Consider the following 24,785-nt stretch of genomic DNA (forward strand, 5'->3'; position numbering starts at 1 on the left):
CAGGAGAGAATCTGAGGCAGGAGCAAAATGCCTCTGTGGATTTTAAAATAATTAAGACTCTTTACTCCTGTTTGCCACGAATGTTTCTTGTCCCGATACATGATTTGGCTGTCAGTGGAACTTGGGCTCACCTGTGAGTGGTACAAAATTACTAAGGATTTTAGTCACTGGAGTGCATATTGGGGATTATTTAGGATGGAGGAACTTCGATGGTATTTTTACCTAATTAAAATATATGAGAATTGTCAACAATAATGCCCTTGCTGGTGTTTAGGCTGAGTTAATTTCAAGTTTATTTACCCGGAAGTTGCTGCATGCTTTTGTTACTTTCCAGGTTTGGGAAAAACAATCCACTTTTTACTTATCAGTATTCATCTAACACTAACCATGCAGTTCAGATACAAAACAACAGCATGTATGACAGGAAATGCCTGTTGGCTGGGAAAAGACGGGTCCCAGAACAGAAGCAGTGTGACAGGTACACAGTCTAGAGCTGTGCAAGGATACGGATGCTGGGAACTCAGATGTCCTCGTTCTGGGTCACTACAGGGGACCACGAAGGACCTGTGCTTCCTTTCCTATGCCAATGTCAAGACGTGGCCCCTGTTTGCTTAATGAAACCCTTAACATTCCCTTCTCCTTTGATGCAATGGCAGGCAAACTTCTCTTGCGGTGTTATTGTGCCATTGTTGCACCTTCTTGGACCTGTAGATCTTCATCCTCTAGCAGAGCTGGAGGATGTAATTAAGTTGCTCTCCCTATTGATCCCACGTGGAAACATGTCACTCAGATATACTATTTGTTTCATCTCTACCTCTGCATCCATCCATCAAACTAGAAGTCTTCAATAAGGAAGCCCAAAGTCTTCCTAATCAGAGAACCAAACCACAGAAAATTATGTTCCCTAAGCCTAGGCCACTTTAGGTATCTGCCGGAGAGAAGTTCATACACACATACAGAAAGGGATGCTATCAAGGATACTTATTGCAGTATCGCTGGTTATAAAGGCAAGACACTAGAGATTAGACACCATTAGAGACAAAATGTTTAAATAAAGTGCATTGTTTATTCTGTGCGTTAGTATTCAGCTTACAAAAGAAAACAAAGAGGTCCCAATAAAGAAAGTGGATAGGTCTCTAAATAGAATGCTGTGAACTGGAGGCATAGCCCTTACCTAGCATTCACAAGACCCCAGGTTTGATCCCCAGTATTGCAAAAAAAAAAAAAAAAAAAAAAAAAAAAGTGGAAAGTGGAGCTGGAAAGCTGGTGAATTAGAACTAATGGAGCCTGGGGCTGGAGAGAAGCAGTTAAGAATACTTAACTGCCCTTCCAGAGGACCCAGGTTTTGTTTCCATCTTCTGGCCTCTGAGAGCACCAGGCATGCATGTGGTACAGTTACATATGTGCAGATAAAATAATCATACACAGAAAATAAAAATAAATACAATATATTTTTTTAAATCTGATTGGGTCAGTACGGTGGCTCACTGGGTAAAGGACTTGCTGCTGACCCTGAAGATCTCAGTTCAATCCCTGGAACCAACATGATGGAAAGAGAGAACCAACTCCTAAAGGATGTCCTCTGGCCTCCCCATGAGCCTCCACATGGCAGGTGCAAGTCCCCAACACAGGCACACAGAGTAAATAAGTAAATGTAATGATGAAAATAAAAGCTCATGTTTAAAGAAGGGAACAATAATGTATTTTACCACCTAAGTATAATACTGAATGGGGCTGGAGAGATGACTCAGGTGTTAAGAGCACTGGCTGCTCTTGCAGAAGACCGGGGTTTGATTCATCCACAGGGCAACTAACAATCATCTGTAACTCCAGTTCCAGGGGCTCTGACACCTTCTTCTGACCTCTGTGGGTATTTCACAAAATGGGTGCCTTTACATACATGCAGGCAGTATACTCATACACAAATAAAAATGATAAATAAAATATTTTTTAAAATACTGAAAACAAAATAAGATTGTATATAAATGGAATCATGTATACTTTTAATTATAAGTAAGCTAGCAAAAATCATATGATTTTTTAAAATATTTTTATTGCTGCTTTGAGAATTTCATACAATATATTTTGATCCTATTCAGACCCCTTCCCTCATCTCCAGACCCACCTTACTACCCACCCACCACAGCTTCATGTCCTCTATTTTTATTTTCTTTTTAAAAGGACTATTGAATTTAATTGGTGTTCCACAAATGTTTTTGGGTGTGGGTCCTTCCCTAGAAGCCTAGCCAACCTACCAACAATCACACCCTTAAAGAAAACTGACTTTCCCTCTCCCAGCAACTACCAGTTGCCAATAATTTCTCATCTAGGACTGGGACTTCTCACCCACTTCTTGCCCACCTCCCCCATCCATGCTGGACTTTCGTCTGATTTCAGCTTTCACAGGTCTTGTGCATGCTGTCACAGTGCCATGGGTTCATATGTGTAACTACCCTGTTGGGTCCAGTCAACATGCTTTCCTTGAATTCCACCTCTGGCTCTCACATCTTTCCATCCCCTCTTCCACAGTGATCCCTGAGCTTTGGGAAGAGAGGGTGTGATCTAGGTGTCCCATTTAGGGCCGAGCACTCTGCATGGAGTCTCATTTTCTACACGTGGGCCAGTTGTGGGTCTCTGTGTTGAGCTGGTGAGAGTTGAGAGATGCACTGACCTATAATTTTAAGAGACAGTCATTTGCAGGGGAAAGAAGTACCATATATAATAGGGATATACAGATCCTGGACTTTTATTTGCATATTTTAATTCCTTTGTAAAGGAAAATGACGTCATTTAAATAGTTGTTAGTGCTAGACAATAGGCCTTTGGCCTTAATCCATACAGTGTTCTCTATTTTTTAAAGTAAATAAAGTAAAGCCTGACTCATTTAAGCGATATCAGTAAAGTGTGCTCATGTGCTGTAAGGAAAGTTAACCAATCAACATGTGGCTGCCACGGAGAACAACTGAATGATGGTTTCACAGGATTGGAGTGTGTGCGATGTAAAGGTTTTCAAGCATCTGCCTCCATACAGACTTCTAAGTTGAATGTCTGGGGCCCCACTGATAGGAGCGAGAGACTGTGGTGTAAGGAGAAGCCTCGACCTCCCCTGGTGAGCTCAGAGCCCTCAGGTCCCACAGAGCTCCAGGGAAGGGTTAGCTCAGTGTGGGCAGAACTCCAGGGAAGGGTTCGCTCGGTGTGGGCAGTATTGGAAGGAATCTGACTGAGGATGGGGAGGTACACAGTGCCTAGTCCTTGTCCTTCGTAACCCAGACCATGAGACTCAGGACTGCACATGAGCACCCTGGCAAGTGATGAGTCAGTTGTAATTCCATGTATACTTCATTGAGGTCTAGTTGGCAGGCCTCCCTAGGGAAGAGGGCAGCGGAAGAAGAGAACATGAGGGGGGTTTGGTGTTTGCCAGACTTTCCAGACCAGAAGAATAACATGGCAGCTATCAGCTCATAACATAACCAGCTGGCTAAGTGCTAAATTTCTGCCAGTTCTGACTGGTAGATATTCTGCAGGGGGTCCTTATGTGGTTCAGTCTAGTCATTGGCTACAATCCAGGCATTTTAGGAAGTCTTAGCCTCTTAAGACATGGTGCAGATTTTTTCTACAGAATTTCCTGCCTGACACCAGGAGCTGCACCAGGAAGCAGAGTACAGACAAGAGATGTCCCACGACGAGCTCATTACCAGGAAAACACAAAGGTGGAGAGATCGAAAGCCTAAAAGGCCGGGGCGGGGGGGAATTTCCTCATGTGCAAAGTCCTAGAACATATGCCACCCTGCTGACTGCACGCTTCACTAGTGTAATCCATTTTAAGGTGAAAAATCATGGTTTAAGCAGCATTTTGGGATGGGGGACCCATGACTTAGAATTAGATAAACTATATATAGACCTTCTCACAATTTTCTTGCTGTCTAAATTTATTGAATTATTTAACATTTTTGAAATTCATATTCTTCATTTACAAATAACTTCAGGTACAGGTGAGATCATAATGATAATAGCTGAATTTATCAAAGAGCCTGTGGGCTTTCTTCTGAGTCCTCACAGCCTACCAAGCCTGTGATTCCCTTACCAAACAAACAGATGCAACAAAGTTGGGTGAGTTGGCTAAGGTGCTTCAGTTAGTCATGCTTTTTCTTCAAGTGCTTTGCCTTTCCTATATAAACATTTATCCTACTATAACTAAGAATTAATTTTAAAAAGTTTTGCGTGTATGTATTTTCTAACTTCAAAATGTAACAAAGAATTTTTTAATTTAAGAATTTTTTGGTTATCATTATTGTGTGTGTGTGTGTGTGTGTGTGTGTGTGTGTGTGTGCATGATGTACCTGTGCGAATACAGGTGTGCTCTCACCATGGTGCCCATGTGGAGGTCAGAGGAAACTCTCAGGAGTCAGTTCTCTCTTTCCACACTTGGTTCTGGAGATTGAATTTAGGTTACCTTTATCCACTGTGCCATCTCCATTTCATCGGCCCAAACATAATAAAGAATTTCTAGGACGGTTCAAAATCAACCAAGAAAAAAGTAGAGTTAATAAATAATGAGGATCTCTCGACAAATTTGTAGAGTGACTTTCCTGAGTTGGGTTGTAATGGTAAAATAAGAAGTTTTATTAACTCAGAAAACACATTATTTTATTGACTCATGTGCTTGGCAATATAATCCATCTTTATTTTGGGGGTGTTCTAACATTTTTAACAGTATCAGCTGTTTTAGTATGCTGTCAGCTGATGTGCCCTTCTCATGGCAAACCTGTCCTGACATCCCCCTGAGACACACAGCTCACCCCCTGCTCTACTGCAGTGAGTTTGAATCAAGTGACACCTCTTCTTGAATGACTATGCCTCTTGAAACTTCTGAAGACAGTCACTTGCTAAAACTTTTTTGAGAATCCATAAGGCTATCCCTAGATAGTTCTCAAATTTCATTTTAGTCAGTCTATCCTTTTCCCCAATGATTTCAGATCAGCTTTAGATTCTGCTTAGCTTCAGTTTCATTTTCCAGCAGAAGTTGCAGACACCAAGAACCAAACTGCAGGAAAATGGAGGTGGAGACCCAAACCTGTTGCTAGACTTCTGACTAGTGAGCAAGGCATAAGGGAGTTTGCAAGTTTCCACCCAGGTCTTCAACAGAGAGGGAAATGGATGCTATTGCCTGTTTTATGGGCTATGAACAGTTGAAGGATGGAAAGGGGTTTGATTCATATGCAGATTGTTTTATAGCGTTTATTTTTGATGCAATTCTTTTGAACACAGAATGTTGCCTGCCCTAGAAATGATATAGAGTTTGTAGACAGTCAGGGAAAAGATGTTTTCTTGATGCCCACTGTATTCTGTCTGCTGGGCACTACACACCTGATAACCTAGTTTATCCTCACATATACTCTGCTAAATGGTTATTATGTTTATTGTTTATGTTATTTTCAACTTTCAAGTGAGGAAGTAAGATTGCCCACTGAAGTTCACATAGCTGGGAAGGTCAGCCTTGTCCACAGGAGCAAATTCTACCAGTGACATACTGCCTCTCCCAGGCACGAGTCCTGGTGACAGTTCTGTACATCAAACCAAGGAGCACAAGGAAGAAAGGAACCTGACAGAATGTTCCTGTTGGCTCCTCTTCCCTCTTTGTAACCCATAACTCCTGCCGTCCAAAGACTCTTAGGGAGACGAGCCAGGTGGCTGCATCTGAACAGGGGTAATTCAGGGGTGTCCTGTGGTCTGAATTTAAGTTTCATCGCCACCTTTTATTGGCTTGAGAATACCTTATAAATATGTCATGTTTACAACCAAATTTTTGGTTTCTGCAGTTGCAAAGTTCAGATAATCACGGGAGCACCTTCAGTCACACACGGAACCCCTTCTGTTGAGCATACTACGGGCCCAGCACCATTGCCGTGGCCCTGTTCCAAAGAAGCTTGTGTTTCTACTGAAGAAGAAAGCAAAATAAAAGCAGACAAGAAACAGATTTGTGGCTTAGATAGGGAAACACATAAAAAGTAGTCAGAGCAGCACTTGGTGTGTGTTGAATATACACTCAATTGACTATGAGTGTACATTCAACACACTTTTCTACCTTTGTAACAATTTGAAGTCAAATAAACGAGTTTATCCAGTATTCCAAATTGGGTTTATTTCCCATTAGACTTGTCTAGTGTTCTAGCAGTTTCCATCGTATCTAGCTTGAATGCTGGGGTCTCAGAAATGGAACAAGGCTGCCTGTGCTCATCTATTCTTTTGCCAATGGGCTTTGAGGGTAGGACCATCTCTTATTCAGCTGTCTATTCTAAGGTACTGTACATAGCAAATACTCAATAAAAATTTTCCTCAAAGGAGAAGAGGGTGGTAATTTGAATGAGGATTCATGCATTGCCCTTGGGTGTTTTTCTTTCTACTGGGTTTTCCTAAGAAAAGCATTGGCCATGGCATGACTATGGGATGGAATCCAGAGAAAGGAGACAGAAACGTTCACTCATCTGAGCTTCTTCCTTTCTGCAAGACAGGGCAACATCAATTTTCCCTGGCTCTTAATTGTTCTTGTAGGGAATGAAGGCTCATTCCTGAGGCCTGCCAGTGACAACAACTTAATATTGTCACAAGCAGAACAGCTTAACGGTAGTGGGGTGGCTGCCATGTCTCAGCCAGGGCCCCAGCCCTGGGGGCTATATAACAGAGAGCAGTGATCTCCCTCTACCCACTTATCTGTCAGGCAGCTGGGAGACATCTTCTCCTCCAGTCTGGCACCAGCCCACAATCTCTGGAGAAGAATTTTTCTTAAGAACTTGGGGGTAAATTTAAGCCTAGAGAGACACTGTGGCTGGGTGAACTTCTTTCTTTAAACTGGACTCAGCCTCAGTCCCTGCCTTGGGCTCTTTTGTCCCCAGGGGACTGGCAGCCTTTGGAACTGCCTTCAGCTCTGTCCTTCTAGATATGTTTTCTAGATGAGCAAGAGAAACATTCAAGACACTCAAACAGTCACGTGGAGGCTTGCATTCAGCCAATTTTTTTTTTTTAATTATTTACTTTCTTTAAGGGAGTGGCTCTAGGTGGGCTAACTAGATTCCAGTGGATGAACTTACACCAAGAGATATCTGGGTACAAATGCTTGACAGGATAGGCCTTAGCAGATATGACAGAATGCATGAAATCCAGTGAGGGCGAACTATGCGGCATATAGAGCGGGGAGGGGCCTATATTTGATCAAGATCTATTATGTGAAATGCACAAAAACTCAAAAAAATACATTAAAATTTTTTAATTATTATATTTGTATGTATGCATGCCTTGTATGCATGTATGTGTACCTTGTGCCTACCTAGTATCCATGGAGGCCAGAAAAGGGTGCCAGATTCCTTGGGACTCATGGGTGTCTGTGAACCTTATGAATCAGCATGTGGGCACTGGGACCTGAACCAGGGTCCTCTGAAAGAGTAGCAAGTGCTCTCAATCACTGAGCCATAAGTTTGAGCCTCAAACTTTTCTATTTCAATAACTGTTTTAGTAACAAGCTGATGGTTGCCTTAAAACAATCTTCAAGAAAATAGATGTGTGTGTGTGTGTGTGTGTGCGTGCACACGTGTGCGTGTATTGATGAACCAGTGGCTGACTGTTACAGAACTATATAGAATACAGCTATGCTCAATCCCTTTTTAAAAATGATTCTGGTTAACCTGGTTGTAATATTATGTTTTCTAGTTGTGAAAATGGACTCCAAAGACAACAGACAGCAAAAGAAAAAAACTCACCTTGAATGTGTTTACATCAAATCCACACGCCTTCGTTAAAATACGTCCATGTACATTTTTCAAATCTCTCTAAATGTCATCAGTAGTTAATTTTTATTTGGTTGGGTTGGTGTAAGCTCATTTATTGAATGAGAATTTGGTCCCCATTTGAAGCAATTAATTTCAAAAGTCACCACACACACACACACACACACACACACACACACACACACACACACGGGGACCCTGAACACCCACATGCATAAGCTAAGTAAGGAGCCATTGTTCACTTTTTCTTTTTCCTTTTCTTCCTTCTTACTATCTTTGACATATTTGCCACTTTTCCTCTTTCCTTTTAAATAAATGACCCATCTCTTTGCAGGACAGTGACAACCTCTGGTGGGACGCGTTTGCCACTGAATTTTTCGAAGATGATGCCACATTAACCCTTTCATTTTGTTTGGAAGACGGACCAAAGCGATACAGTAAGAAAGAAGTTTATTTTCCTAATATACCCTCTTTTTGTGACTGTACGAAAAATCTCAGGGGTCTGAGGAGACTATCGCAGCACTGACAGTCTGAAAATAATCCCTTCACTCCTGACAACCTGCTTGCTTCCCACCAAGGCACTGTCACCGGTTGGCAGCCTGAGTCACCACTGTGAGATTTCTACCCTAGGCTTAGACTGTTTGGGCATTTGCCTATTTAGAGAGTGGAATATGCACCAAGTTGCCTATAATGAGCGGGCAGCAAAATGATGAGGACTTGCCAGGTGTCTGTTCTGGACCTCCTTTTCTCCCTGATGGCTCACATCCAACATCTAGTATTCTACTTGTGAAAGTTGCTTTAAAAAATCCTCACCATCACTATCGCCCCCATCCCCCAATTCCCCCTTATCAATGATCTCAGGTATTTATTTGACAAGTGCTGTCTGTTCTCAGGCATGAGGAAAGCCACAGCTGCTTTGAACATATAGTTTGGGATTAGTTTTGCCAGAATTATAGTTCCTTGTCTTTCCAGAGAGTGATAACTCTGTAAAGATCCTCAAATTACAGCCGGTGGCACCTTGGGTAACAGCTGATCGGTCCTGATTAGGTTCAGCCAACTTGTCGGGAATCAGATTTGCTGGCTGTGCTATCAGACCAAGAGGCATAGATACATCAGCACGAAAGCAATTAGCGTCTGCTTAGATCAGACAGAGATGCGCCTTCAGGAATCAGTTGCGCATGTATGAAAGGACCTGTCAGAGGAGAAAACATTCCCACGTCACAGACCCTTAGAAGGTGACGGACCTTTCCCAGCATGAATCAGTCTGCCTGGAGCACTTGGCAATTGATAGGATTTAGGTTCTTGTTAAAATGATTCCAAACCCTGATAGTTGCTCAATCTATTCAAAAGTCACCAGGGAATAATGTTTCTTTGTTTTGTCTTGAATATGAGGATGTTTGAGAGAGTTGAGTACTATCTTGATGTATCGCATGATGAATGAATTAATTATGCTAATATATGCATGTAGTGATTTTCTAATAGTCACAGAGAAGAAAGCAGGCCATCACAGGCTTGTTGCCCTGTGGAAACTTGTTCTAGGGGCATCTCTTTAGATTTGGGTGTTGTGGGCTTTGAAGTGTCTGGGAGTATATGATAAATGTTTTGAATGAGTAGGACACTATGTCAGACAATGGGCTGGTGAAATGCCTGTGACCAGCTGTGGCATGCTGCTCATGGGGTTCCGTTGTTCCTGTGTGAGTGTCTCTAGCCACCCCAGGCTAAAGCTGTGTTTCAGAAGGTCCAGGAGAGAAATGAGCTCAGTAGTCCAGCAAACATTGCCGTCTCTAAAGGATGCCTGGCCAATGGTGACTAATTTCTACCCAAGCAGTTATCACCCCTCTGGGCTGTCTTGTTTATTCATCCACTCATTTATTTTCTGAGGCACATATTTCGGAGCTCAGATAACTTCAAATTATCATTATTTTATGTTCCTGGGCTTTGTCAAGTTGAAGGATCCATCAGGATCTGCTCAGGGAACTACAATTACAGTTCTAAAGCCTGTGCCAGTAAAATAGATTCTTGTTCTTCCCTCTGTCGACCCTGCACCCTGTATCTTTCAGGGCGAGGCAGGATCCACGCCAGTGTGAAGTGGATGTCCATGCACGAGAGGAAATGTCTGACTGTGAGCCATAGTGGCCCAGGTTTCTTTGTTTCTCTGAGCCAAAATATTTCCCGAGTGGAGAAGAGAAACAAAGATGATTGACAGACTGGAGCCGGGTCTCATCGGCAGCCTCGCTGACAGCCTGGTGATGTGCGCACGCGGCTGATGTGTGGACGAGTGACAGCTGATTGACAGCCCAGGGCTGGGAGACAGCGAAGATGAAACTTGCCTAGAAAAACTGACATGCTGTTTATGCGGTACTCCAAGCTCAGACTCTGCCACCTTAACCCATTCCGACGCAGACACGCTGTGCCAGGCTGGGAAGATGCCTGACTGTCCCTGGGCTGAGAGCTGAGGTTTTTCCTTGATGTCTCCCAGGGAAGCTGAAGGCTTTGCGTTTCTGATAGGAAAATAAGACTTACCTATTAGATTTGTAGTTATAAGAAAACTCACCCAATTATACATGCTAAGAAGTAAGAAATATCTCAGGTGGTTCCAACCTCTCCTTAGAAACAACTTTCTTCCCCTTCCTCATCTGTCTTTAGAGGGTCTGTTTAGTTCTAGCATGTCTGTCTTTGAACTACCCTGTAGTATGTGTTTGATTATTTATTTGTTTCCCCTTATTAGAATTCCAGCTCTATTTTGCTAATTGCTGAATTCATAGACCAATGAAAAACTCACATATCATAGGTAGTCGATAATATTTTCAGTTAGTGAGTAAGTCAATAGACACTTAGGGAAGTATTTATTTCACCAAGTGTAACAGTAGCAAAACAATCCTTAACTGAGCTCTTTAGACTTTCAACACTGGATAAACTTGATTCATAGTCAGTGCTCTGCTGGAATTTTCAAACAAATTCAAGGATATAGTCTAATCTACTCTAATAGAAAAGCAAAGCCCAAGCAGTATAATGATTCTGTAAATAACTGTACTTTGGATAACACAGCATTCCCTTTTTACAGAAAGTACCTTTTCTGACCCTGCTGTATCACCTATACCAGTCCCCACTCTGCCTTTCCCGGTGGGATAGGATGCCAGGTAGCATAAACTGAGCACTGGAGGTTCATGTAGAGATTGTGCACGTCTTTGTAGGAGATTGGCGGTGCTTGATGTTGGGAAGTGCAGAATGGACAAAGGTAGAAATTGGGCTGTCTGTCCCACACTAGAGGCACTTGCCTGCCCTGTGCAGCTTTCAGTAGAAGGAGAGGGTGGCAGTGTGGGGTTGGAGCTCTTCTTGGAATTATGTGATTCTCCAGAGGGAAGCAGATGATGAATGGGAAATTCCTTCTAGGAGCTGAAGATTCATTTTCATTGTGTTTGTGACATCATCTCCTGTAGCCCAGGCTGGCTTTGTATTCCTTGTGTAATTGAGGAACTTACTTCCTCCATCTCTGGAATACTGGGATTAAAGGTGTGTGCCACCACATCTGGTTTATGGGGTGCTGGAGAGCAAACTCAAGGCCTCAAGTATGTTAGCTCCCTACCAACTGAGCTACAACAGAGCCCCATGAGCTTTTTCTGATTTTGGAATGAGATTCTGTCCCTACATTACCCCATAACTAAGGGCAAAGTAATGACTTCATTGACATGCACATTTTTGGTAACAGATATAAGGTCACAAATAATCACCATGCCTTTATTCAAAATAGGATGCCCAGGAAACCAGGGTTGTAGGCCCTCAGAGTCTGAATGTTGTGCCTGCTTTGTGATTCTAATCCTGCATGGTGCATTGTTAGTCCTTCTCTGTCTTGAACAGAGGAAACTTTGTTAGATTAGGTTGATTGCCCACTACTCAAAGAATCTTGATTTTTCCTTTGCTCCTTTTAGGCGTGTGGCTAAAGTGTGCTCCCTACTCATCTGCCTTCTCATGACTTCTCACAGTCATCTAAGTGACATGCTGCTAGGAGTCTCCTCAGCAGACCTAGCCAGTGATCAGGCCTTCACTGGCTGCACTCTTAGGAAATATGTGTGGGGTTCACAATTCATTCAAGAAACATTTTCTTGGGAGCAATGTTTAGGGAAAGATCCAAAGGACCATGTGCTGTGTGTGAAAGGTGGAGGCTGCAGGGAGTGTTGGAAAAAGTATAAAGAGCTAAAGCAAGGATTGCTGGGCTGTAGTCCATGCCTTGCAGGATAGACACAACCTCCTTTCTCCATGTGCAGAGTGGCCACAATACTACCATCACTCGGTTGTGGCAAAAACTAAAATCAAAGAGCCTAGGACCATGTGAAGCCCATGGTCACCAGTGTTTATTACTATTGACTTTCTGTGCCTTCCGGGCATTGGTGATGCTGGCTTTCTGGTAGGAAGCAGAGTGTGGAGCTTGGTGCAGAGCGACCCTAACCAGATAGGGCGCCCACAGGACCTCTCTGGTGTACAGTCTTGCTGAAACCCAACAAGATTAGATTCTGGGCTTCCCTGCTTTCAGCTGTGCTACAGAGATGCTTGTATTTCACTTCTGGTCTCTGAGGAATGGACAGGAAGAGGAAACAGGGAAGAGGAAAGCATATTGGGCTCTGTACTTTGGAGGTAAAAACTCCAGAACACTTCATTAAACTTGGCCAGCCGATGTTTGCGGGAAATGATATAACTAATGAAACATCGATTTGTCTCAGATCTGCCCTTGATGGCCTGCTTCTTGGGGAGAGGGGACTTTGGGTTTGATACCTGAACTCAACATTTGGAGTAAGTCACTTTGGGCGCATCAGTGGCTTTATCGGAGAGGTGAAGGTTGGGCAAGATGATACATTGAATGTTCTTAGCAGCATTTTCAGCCCTTTGAAAATGCTCTATAAATATTAGCTGCTGTTATTTGATTGAAATCCAATGAGCCTACTGCTCTCTCTAGATTGAGACCCGGGACAATTCAGATAAAATTTTGATTATTCCTTTAGCTAGTGTGTATAATTTTAATTCTGGACTGAAGTTCCCACCAGTTGTCTTTGAGACACCTGTTATCCCAGCTTGCCTTCCACATTGTGCCTAAAATGAGGCCTTGTGGCAGGACCACACACCTTCCCAGTCACACCAATAAAAATTATTTTGTAGCTGCTAGGGGGACAGTTCACTTTCCAAAAAACAATCAACAATACTTCATAATTTAGGAATTCTGCCTCCATCAATGCCTTTATTGTCCACAGTCATCAGCTTTCATTAGGCAACTTGAATTGCAAATTGGTCCCTCTGTGGAGACATTTCAAAGCCCCCTGCTTCTTTTATGTTTGTTTTCTGCCCCTATCTCCCTTTTTCTTTGGAAAGCTCTGATAACTGCAGTATTGACTCAGTTTTTCAATTTTGTCTTATAATGTGTGTTTTATGGGTTGTGTGTTTAGCTGTATTCTCCCAAGGTTGTGAAATCTCATGCAGTCAAGTAGCTTCTCTGGCTGTCTCACCGTGACTGGCTCACCTCACCCCCTTGTATTTTTATTGTGGTTGCCATGGAGGAATTCAGAAAGCATTTCCTTCATTTTCTCTCTCACTCTAATAGCATATCACATGATTAAAAATAAATTTCTGGGAAAATCACTTCTGGATAATAAGCATAAGGCATTTTGACACCATACTTAATGACTTCTGTGGCATGAATGTGGCCATTTTTTAAAGTTTCATCAAGGATCATGCATTGCAACACACTGGGTAAGGGGAATTCAAGACCAGAATCTGAGTATGTGTCTTTTCTATGAATATCCTCCTGAAACCCGGAAGAGCCCAGGTTCACAGGGCCAGTTCTTGCAGGTCCTGAGTTATCCCAAAAGGCACGTGACAGTTAGTCTTGGGGATTTCATCCTCCATAAAGTAATTTTGATCCCTGAATATTATTTTTCCTCTCCAAAGGAACCATGCCATGGACTGAATTCACATAGAATCATTTTGAATCCATACTTCACCATGACTGTATGGTGTTATATTAGATAAGCTGCTCGAATGCATTTAACCTCAGTTGTTTTTATCTGCAAATTCAAGATAATAATAATGTTCCCAAATCCAGTGCTTAGGAAAGTGAAATGAGATGCACATGTGGGTTAGCTTAATGCCCAGCCCTGATGCAAACAGAGAATGCTATTCATGAGTGGCTGAATGGCTAGGTATGTGACTAAGTTAGACCTACGGCATAACAGGCATTTGGGATTAAATAGAGGTCACTTTCCAGTATTCATGCTATCACTTGGCACATAGCAGAAGAACCTCTGGCTGGTTAGAGCCAGCTCAGATCTGTCTTTTTAAGTAATTAGTAACCAGTGGGAATGAAAATTGATAGTGGCAAAAGATGAAGATTTAAAGAAACAAGCCTCAAACTACTACAATTATGACACCTGTCCATCAGAAGGTATGATTTCCTGTCCCCCATTTTTCTCATAGAATAAAGTGCTGGTGAAAATTCAGTGAACACCAGCAACCTGTTCATGCAACTTGTGGCTCTGTATCTCATTTACTCAGAATCCAATGTTAGGAAACTGACTTTGACTGTATCCAAAACTTTATCTTAGAAGAAGGGATACACTTCCTCAGAGTAGCCCTTGATGGTTGATACAGGACTACATTCTCATCTGCAACTGTGGCATCTCTGTTGCATAATGACATGGATGTTATTGTCTCCATGACTCTAAACAGTGCAGTCCTCCACAGGAGCTGTCTCAAGTGGTGCTGGGTTTCCCAGTCTTCAATGTGATTTTAATCAGTGACCCTTTTCAACCGAAGACTTCTTTAAGGTTTAGTAGAGTTGAAGCAAATTAAGCTAGGATTAAAGCAGACTTCCATTCCATGTTCATTTCTTACTTTTCTCATTCATCCATCCATCCATCCATTCATTCATTCATTCATAACGCAGAGCCCCTGCTGATTCCATTCCATGTTCATTTCTTACTTTTCTCATTCATCCATCCATCCATTCATTCATTCATTCATTCATAACGCAGAGCCCCTGCTGTCACACATTTCAAACAACAGATAGCTGTTCGGAGGAAAGCAGTTCGTCATAAAATTTTCAGAATATGTTTATATCATTTTATTTTAAATTTTACCTTAAATTAGTATGTTCAACCAAGAGTTTCACAAAGAGAATTCTTGTGATATTAATGGGAAATCTGGGACTAGTCATTAAAAAATGTCTTCAGAGAAAGCCCACAACAATTAGATGAACTGACAGATTTATGAATGAGAAAAAAGAGACTAACCTCTTCCCATTTGTGGTTTCAAATCAATGGTATCAGAAGTTGAAAACTGGCATAACAATAGATTGAGCAGCTGCTCCAATCTCTAATACTTACCACACTAATGATCACATGTGATAATGAACAGAAAAGTGTTATGAATAAACTTAAAGTGCTATACAAAGTGAAGTTAAAATTACCCTCATATTTATGATGGATGCTTTAGGTTGATAAGTTTTTATTTCCTCTTATATGTTATTGCTCAAGCTTTTATGAAATCTGGGGTGGTTGTTGGGTCTTTTCCTCAAAGTATTAAAATTGTGAGGCATATAGAGTTATGTCAGTCAGATCTCTGACTGCCTTCGTGAGGTCATTTTGAAGGTCTGAAGGAGACATTGTGTGCTTTCTTGAGACTGTGTGACTGGGGTATTGATGCGACCCTGGTGCATATAATTCCCTGGCTCTCAGTTTTATATTCCTACTTCTATACCCTTCACAAGATTCTCCAACCAAAACAACTCTACCCCAAAGTGATTTAAAGGAAAAGTGAAGAGTTTTCTGATGGTTACAACAATAGCCATTGCTACTGGTGCTTGTTTTCAGATAATACATGTTCTGTACAATAAAAAAATATAAATGTAAAAATTTAACCTGAAGTTCCTGACCATGAACTTTTTCCTGAAGGTAAGGGCACCAGATAAAATGTAACTATAGTAATATAATACTTGGATTATAGTTATATAGATATATCCTGATAATCCCAACTATAAGCTAAAAACATCATAAATCAAAAAGGTATTTAGTTCACCTGACCTACTAAATGCCATAGCTTAGCAATCCCATCTGCTGTAGTGAACTGATTGCTCACCATCATGATCACATGGCTGATTTTCACTGCAAGAGAGTACCATGCCCCATGTCACAAAGCCAGGAAACAATTGGAATTTGAAATTTCAAGTATGCTTTCATGAACTGAATGCGTACCGTTCAACACCACTGTTAAGGAAACACCTTAAGACAAATCATTGTAAATTGAAAAATAGCTGTGCTTCAAAATTGTTCTCATTCTTGTGAAGTTCAAATTCATGGGTGTATGGTGTGCTTTTCTCTATTACAGTCCTGTAGGAAGAACTCCGGGTTCACGTTCAAATATGAAATTGTGAAAATTACAGAGCATTTGTAATGAGAATTGAACATGACACTTGTAGTTTAACTAGAAGTGTACCCCATAGGCTCATGTATTTGAACACTTGGTCAGTGGTTGATGGCACTATTAGGGAAGGTAATGGAACTTAGGATGCCTTGCTGGAGGAAGCATGTGACTGGAGGTGGGCTTTGAGAGTGTATAACCTTGCCCCACTTCTAGTTTTCTCTCCCTGTTTCCTGTGTGTAGTTGAGATGAGATCTCTCATCTTCCCGCCATTGTGCCTTCCCTGCCAGCCATTATGAACATCTAGCCCTAAGCCAAAATAAGCTCTTCCTTAAGTTGTTTTGGTAGTGGGAGTCTATCACACCAACAGAAAAGTGCTTAATACAACACATTATGTGAAATGTGTTTTCATTCACTAAAGCTTTGTCTCTGCTCATGACTAGCTGTATGCACCATATAAGTTCCCCTCCAAGAAACACCTCAGTCAAAGACTGGAAGGGAGACCAATGTTTGCCCGAGTTTAAGTTCAAAGTCTGTATGGTGAGTCCTTTCCCAGTTGACTGTATTAGACTGGGAAGGTATTGCACACATAAATAAGGAATCTCTGGCCTGCCTTAAAGGAACTTGCAGCTTAACAAGAGAGGTAGAAGTTTATATATATATATCTTATTGTAATGCAGTAGCAGCAACACTGTAAGAAAGGGAAAAGGGGGGGGCTGGAGAGATGGCTCAGCAGTTAAGAGCACTGACTGCTCTTTCAGAGGACCCGGAGGAAGACCCTGTCTCAAAAAGACCAAAAAAATTTTTTAATTAAAAAAAATCAAATGGGTGCACTCACATACATGTAGGCAATATACTCATATACATAAAATAAAAATAATAAATAAAATATATATAAAAAAGAAAGGGACAAGGAAGGTACCATAGTGTAGTAGAGATGTGCGACGTCGTAACTTGTCAGTAGAATTCTGTTACATCTGAGAAGCTTTCTAAGAGTCCCTTTCAGGAGCACCCATAGCAGTAAAAACAAAGATCAACATGTAAGGAAGTCACAATGTTCATTTTCTTGGTTTTAGTATTCAGTATTTTTTATACAAAAACAACATGTTGTATACCTTAAATATATTTAAATGCCTTAATATAATATCTTGCAACCATAAAGGTTGTTTTACTTTTTAATTTTTTTGGTGGTACTAGGGGTCAAAACTAAGGCTGAGAGACCAACACTCTACCACTGAGCTACACCTCCAGACTACAAATATAAAGATTTCAATCAATGTTTATGGATTGAGTAATCTAGCACCAATAAACAGTACAAATGAGACCCAACATACAAGTTATCTAGCCTAGAGGCACATCATCACACATACGGTTTTCCTTGTGTTTTAAAACATTTGCGCTGTCACAGTCTCAAGTTGCTACAACTCATCTTGCGTTATAAAATGAGACAAATATATAGAAATTTGCAGATTTGTCTGTAAAGAGAATCAGAACCTGACATTCAAATTACGAACTCAAACTAAAATGCATACACCCAATCCATAGCATTAAAGCTGATTTTTTTAAAAAAATTGGACCATGCATGACTTCAATGTTTCACCAAATAGTTGACCACCCCATAAGGCTGAGTAAACCATTGTCATGTAAAATATGTAGTAGGTAAGTAGCTGTTTGAATCTTCTTCTTGGGCAGATCTTATTGGACATAATTTCAGTGCAAAGACCTCCTTATTTATTAAACTTAAGGATGTTCCATGTACCTTCGTTCTGTGCCCTGGGGATAAAACGATGAGTGAGTGGGGCTGGAGAGACGGCTCAGGGGTTAAGAGTACTGGCTGCTCTTACAGAGAACCCGGGTTCTTTCAATTCTCAGCACCCACATGGCAGCTAACAACTGTCCATAACTCCAGTTCCAGAGGATCCAAAGCCTTCTTCAGATCTCCGGGGGCATTGCACAACATAGGTGCACTTATACACAGGCAGGCAGTACACACATACACATAAAATACAATAATAATAAATAAAATAGTTTTAAAAAAATGAATGAGCAACACCTTGTGCTTTGGAGAAGCTAATTGATAATTAAGTTATTACTTCATAGAATTGCCCTTAAATACAATTTAGCTCTGTCTTTTCTTTATTGGGTGGTGGTGGTTGTTTCATTTTGAGACAGCATAGCCCAGGCTGCCCTCAAATTCACCAACTGCCTGCCTCAGCCTCCCAGCTGCTGGGGTCATAGACATGTGCCACTATCTCCAACAGTCCCACCTTTTCATATAGATGCAGCCTGCCTCTGCGGATGGACCTGTTCCCTAATACTGCTCAATACTCTACTGGAATGAGTCCATTTCAAGCATCCTGTACCACACACCAATGTAGAGTTTACTATTTACATCCATGTCATGTCTTTAGTTGGTATGCCTTATTAATGCAAGTGGAGTAAAAAAAAAGGTGTTTGTGGAAGTCAGATTAAATTAGTATTCAGTATATTACACAATATTCAGGTGAATTTCAGTAAAAATGTAGCGATTCCATGACAAAATTACCTATCAAGGTATATTTCATTAGTTACTGATTAACCAAGGAAGGAAGTGTTGTTAGAACATTTGCATTTACAAGTTTACAAAGTGTTATGTTACACCATCATTCTAGGAGCATCTACTTCACACAACCATTGTGCTCCACCTGTTTGCTTTTGTGAAGCCCCTTCTTCCTTCAGTGCTCTCTTTAGCCTCATTTTGAATGGGAACTTCCCTGTCACAATATGTATCTTTGACTTCTCAGCAGGTCAGAAGGACTTGAACTTGACAACAGTTGACACTTACACAGTCATCATTTAAAAGACCTAAAAGAATAATTAAGGAGCATGGTAATAAAAGCAATGCTGTTTTATGAAATCTAACACAATTACACACAGAATCTGTTCTCCAGGTTATCTGGAGTATGAAAAGCATTACATCATTTTTACCTTCACCTATGTGAACATCACTAGGTCTCATTTATTCCTGACCTTGAATAATCCTGTTTGAAATTTGATAGTTTTATCTTGAAAAATACATCATTTGCTATGTCAGAATGCGTTTACCACACAGAACAATACAAAGAACAGGCGCCTGCTTTCAACATCTAATAGTATAGGCAACTCAGTCACGGAGTGACTTCTTCACAGACCCTCATGTTCCAATACAAACCCACCTCCTGAGATTCTTTTCAGATGAAGGACAACTATCCACGTATGTGTTTCCAGAATTAATAGGAGCTTCAAAAGCATTTCGCAGTTTGAAGTGAGCTACCAGAGGGACACATTTGTCCTTATAAAATTTCCTGTGAAAATATTTGTTAGGTCACATTTGTGAGGGGAGTACTTCTGGAATTTCGTACAGATGACTACTCATTTTGTTTTCAGCCAAGGCCTTTAGGAAAGTTCAACTCTCAGGCTTTGAAAAAATTAGCGATAATCAACTTTTGCAAGGTTGCTTGAATTAAAATAAGTTAGCATTCTCATGCTTATTTGCTTCCTTTCAATAGGACCATGAGAGAAATGATAAACAGCATTTGACTGATTATGTAAATAAACTGCTAATTATATCCTTAATAGTGCTACACTTCTAGACACTGTACCCGAATATATTTCCTATAAATGTTGTAGTACTTAGAGCTCTATTATTTTTTTTGAAAAGATAGGCCCAAAATCAGTAATTATGAGAGTTATTATTCAGGTTCACAGCCGGGCAGCAGCTATTTTTCACTTGATAATTACCTTGTTAAACTAATGTCAGGCCAGCGCCATGCCTTATTTAAGAAAATGGTCCACCAGCCCAGTCAAAGTAGGGCCAGCTGTGGAAATATTCAGAGATTTATAAAACCAGTCTGATCTTTAGCATTGCCTCATTGGTGTTAGTTATAGAAGTTCTAAGAAGTTTCCTTACTTCTCATTAGGTCTGTGTAGCATCACTCCTGAGGGTCCTGTTGGCGTCTCTTGACAGTTGTGTTTTCGTTGTGTTCCAGCCATTCTTAAGCTCTGGGCTTTATTGCCAACCAGGCTGCTGTTTAATTGCCATACTCGGTGCCTTCAGGAAGAATCTGGAAGAAGACCCATTCCCAGGGAAATAAGGAATGTATACACTATACTGTTCTCTTTCTCCTTTCCTTGTTTTTGAATCATAATTTTATTCATTATTTTCTTCCCTTTGGAAAAGAAGTGAAATTCAGGATTCTCCGGATTATCAGTGGTTGTGTCTAAAAAGAGGCACAGGTATGGATTCTTCTTTCAGTCTAAACTAAGTAATTCTAGTTATGATATTGTAATTTGCAGAAAGAGAATCAAATGCTTAGTGGGTATTTTATTTCAGTACAAAGCAGAGTTGGAGTTTATATTAGGAAAAGGTTTTAACATAGATTTAGGCATAGTCATAAAGGGAGAAAAAAAGCAGTTAAAGAAGAGTATATGCCCAAGACTTAAGTGTCAGCTTCCCAACAGGGGTCACTTAGTGAATTCTTTTCTTGAGTTTTGAAAATATGTCCAGCAGTAAACTTTGGGGTTGGTTAAAGAATTAAGATGACAATAATCCACAATTCTGATGATGGTTTGCAGTTTGTAAAAGTTATTGATAAATCAGGACCATCTGATTAAGGTAAGGGTGAGATGTGTGCCTGATACCCTCTCTAAGTACTGTACCTGACAGCAACAGAGGAAGTTTGTATTAAAAATTGCCTAGTAGGGCTGCGAGGCAGTGTCTTATGATAGTCTTACTTCTTGCCCCAAGCAGAGCTTATATTCATTACTTGGTATAATGAAGGAACTGAGGTTCTTGGGATGGGGTGGGATTCAACTCTTCTTTATAGACCTGTGCTGTGGCCTTTTACCATCCAACTGCTTAGCTGCCCCTATACATAATAGAGACTCTTTAACTGTTAGCTGTTTGAATAAAAAAAACTTTTGATCTGATCCTGAAAGTATCTTCCCTCCCCACCTCTCCCAGAACAGCACAGGTTAATAGCGTTCCGCTTTCCATGGAACATGGGTACCTCCAGCTCCCTCTTCCCTTCCCTCCCAGAACAGCACAGGTTAATAGTTAGCGTTCCGCTTTCCATGGAACATGGGTACCTCCAGCTCCCTCTTCCCTTCGCAGCTCAGTGTAGATGGCCCAGCTCCCTCTGACATTGCTGCTCCAAAGCTGACATTTATAAGCTGTCTTCTTCCACACAGTATGGGATCCTCCGTATGTCTTCCACAATAACTCTCCGTGTTTGCAGAGAATCTAAAGATTTATTTCCTTCCAAGTCCTTGTTGCTGGCATTTTCTCCAAGCCTCCCAAACTGCCAAGAGATGAACTTCAATTTAGAGGAGCCGTTACATTTGTCATTGTGAATTTGCTCAACTTTAGACAAAGTTGAAGATTTATGCTTATTCCCAATGGGCCTTGAGACTCTCTTTGACACTAAGAAAGTTCACACTTGACTCCTTTTCACTCTTCTAAGAGGGTGTTCAGGTCATACAGTTGCCTACCAGGGGTCCCTGCCCTTGTCTTGTCCTGGAGACATTTAGACTGATGGGGTCTCTGATGTCACCTCTGTAGAGACAGAGAGGAAGATCCTTCCAACTCCTTGTGTGGTTCAAATCTCACTGTTTCCAGAAAGATCCTCTTATAGAGTACCACACATTAAGCCTGTACTTAAAGGCAAATAGCATAGGGTTGTGACTCAGATGAGCTTGACTTCAAATCATACCTGTATCTATAGTGACAATATGATGATGATGATGATGATGATGATGATGGGTATTACGCCTATTCTCTTTGAGCCTCACTATATCCATTTATATAATAAAAACAACGCCTATCTAGCATTGGTATAATGGTATTGGTAAATAACACACATCCACTTCCTGGTGCATGAGAGTCTATTAACAAATAGTGGCTGCAATGATTATTTAGTTAACATATCAGGAAGTGGACTTATTCAAAGCAACCCAGGTGCTTAATTCTAGAAGTGGAATACATATCATTTTAAAAAAACAATTGCAAGACTCTAGTCAGTAGTGATTAGCAAAAAGGTTCTTTAATCTCTTTTTCTTTGGAAATAATCTAGAAGAAACATGGATGGTCCATATATTATTGCATTTTTGTTCTTTGCAATATTTTCAAAATAATCCACAGTCAAGTGCAATTGGAATCACTAACTCCATCAAATCCAATATGTACAGAACATTAGAGACAACCTATCTGATGGGGTTTTAGTTTTCAATGACAGCCTATCAAATTACTTGGTGGTTTAAGGCAATACATATGTATTATCTCAGGTTCTCTTGGTCAGGAGTCTAGAGCAGGCTATCTGGACATTCTAGAGATTCAGGCTCATACAAGGCTAAGGATGGTGTTAGTTGCAGCTGAGATCTAGCTGAGCCTAAAGGCTGCTGGCAGAATTTAGCTCCTTCCCATGGTTAAAGAGGGAAGTCCTCACTTTCTTGATGGAGGTCAAATCTAGGGGGACGTTTTCAGCTTTGGAAGCTTTTGTTATTCCCTGACTGTGTCTATTGATGGCATGGCAGTTTGCTTTTCCAAGGCCAGTAGGAGAATCTCTTCCCTCTAATGCTCAGAATTTAAAGGCTTACCTGCCTACATAAGGCCAACTCAGTCATTTCTTTATTGATGAATTCCCAGTCATCTGATGAGGAACTTTAATAATGTCTTCAGAGAATGGTATTCCAGCATAGTCACAAGTCCCTCATGTGATCAAGGAGAGGGGATCATGCAGGTGCACACATTGGCAGTGGGGGTCTAGGAGACCCTCACAGTCACAAATATGGTAAATGTATGCAACTGTTTTGCAATATAAGGAATGCTGAGAACTGTCGTCAGACAGGGGCCAAGTGTTCCATGAAGCCAAAGAAGAAAGGCCATTGCTACCCAAGGGGCCATCAGGCTTGGAGGCAGGTACCTTACCCACATTGCTGACCCATTTATGGTGCTTTAAAAGGAAGATCTTTCAAGAATATAGTTTTCCAAAATGGAATGTTTTGTCATAAAATAACGGGCAAAGAGTATCCATGGAAAGATGACAAACATTCCATAGTTCTGTCTACAAATATATGAATTACAAGTAAAAAAGAACTGGGCCAACTTGATGGTGTCTACTCAGAATTATCAAATTATGTTCCCGATTACCTCAGAAAGCTAAAGCTTCACTTCTGGCCACAAGTGCATTCTGACTGGCAGTCTTTCCTGCACATTAAATTTGGGTTCCACTATGCACTTTTGCTTTTGTTAATGAAAGTTATATTTATGATAGGAAGAATAATGCTTTTTAAATTGTAAATAAACCTCATGGGTTTCATTAAGGAGAGCCAGTAACCATTAGGACTGAAAAGTCTGTCAAACTGTAAAGGTAAATGTCTGTGTAGTAGAGTAAGGCATCAAGACAGACAGAATAATTGTGTCACCCCATATAGAAGAAAATGTATATTCATATTCATGCATACAGTGTCACTCAGGAGACAGTTCTCCAATAGGAAAGAGGAACCAAAGTGAGTATGTTTGAGAGGCCCGAGTTATATTAGACAACTGTCACATTAGCATGACACAAAAATCAACCCGATGCAGAGTTCCTGAGTTAGAATAGGGCATGCTGAGTTTATCAGCAGGAAGGGCAGAGGATATGGAGGGACAATCAAAAGAACAGCTCGCACTGTTGGAGGCCTGGTGGGATTGATCCATGGGCAAAGAACAAAAGATTTGCAATGTAGCTAAGCAACTGTTACCAGAGAATACACGGTGATAGACACCTATAAAGCCTCCAGGGCTTACAAGTGGCATGTTTAGGGCAGTGTAAAGTCAGGAATATATCTAAACGCAATACCATGAAAGCAGCATTTAAATAGCTGGTTGTCAACCAGAAGAGGGAATGCTAGAAACTGTCTGTAGAGAATCAAAAACAGCTGATTTCTTTAAAATGGAAGGTATCATGGTTTAGTGCTATTAAAACAAAACCAAGAAATATTTATTGAGGCCTCACACTGAAATCTCTGGTAACGCTTTCCCATCTCCACCTCCAAGTTTATTTTTTTCTTTTCATTAAGCACATGAATTGGACGTTGTTACTGCATAATTCTTTTATTGCACATTTGAGAAACCTCCTTCATTTAACCCAGCAAATAAATACATGCCTTTATAATGCGCTTTGACCATAATTGTTAAAAGCATAAAAATTTGAAATCAGATATAAAACTAAATCCTGTTTCTTAACAATCAATTGTTTTAAAATGTTTCAAAGCTTTGTATTTGCTGTCTACATCTCCAAAAATTCTCTACAACACGAAAAGGTAACATAGTTAAATCAAGAGACATTTCAGAAATTAATGTGGGGGGTCAAGGTTCTGAAAGAAGATAATTTGGGAGTATTTCGAATTATTTTAATTAAAGAGAAGCCCATTTGGAAGAGCTGGAAGCCATGTATTCATATTCGTTCTCCCTCTCTCCGTCCCTCCCTCCCTCCTTCCCTCCTTCCCTCCCTCCCTCCTTCCCTCCCTCCCTCCTCTCTCTCTCTCTCTCTTTCTTTCTTTCTTTCTTTCTTTCTTTCTTTCTTTCTTTCTTTCTTTCTTTCT

General features: G+C 40.8%; 1 protein-coding gene across 10 annotated transcripts in view; it reads left to right on the forward strand.

The window, feature by feature from the left end:
• The window catches only part of Ldb2 (LIM domain binding 2), a 375,355-nt gene that overhangs the window by 141,148 nt on the left and 209,422 nt on the right, over window positions 1–24,785 (forward strand). For all 10 annotated transcript variants that reach the window (XM_008826878.2, XM_008826869.3, XM_008826874.3 and 7 more), the window contains exon 2: window positions 8,116–8,218. In XM_008826878.2, the coding sequence (XP_008825100.1) occupies window positions 8,116–8,218 (103 nt within the window). The remainder of the gene's footprint in view (window positions 1–8,115; window positions 8,219–24,785) is intronic.

The sequence above is a fragment of the Nannospalax galili genome, unplaced genomic scaffold, assembly GCF_000622305.1.
Source record: "Nannospalax galili isolate Female #2095 unplaced genomic scaffold, S.galili_v1.0 scaffold271, whole genome shotgun sequence".
NCBI classification, from domain to species: domain Eukaryota; kingdom Metazoa; phylum Chordata; class Mammalia; order Rodentia; family Spalacidae; genus Nannospalax; species Nannospalax galili.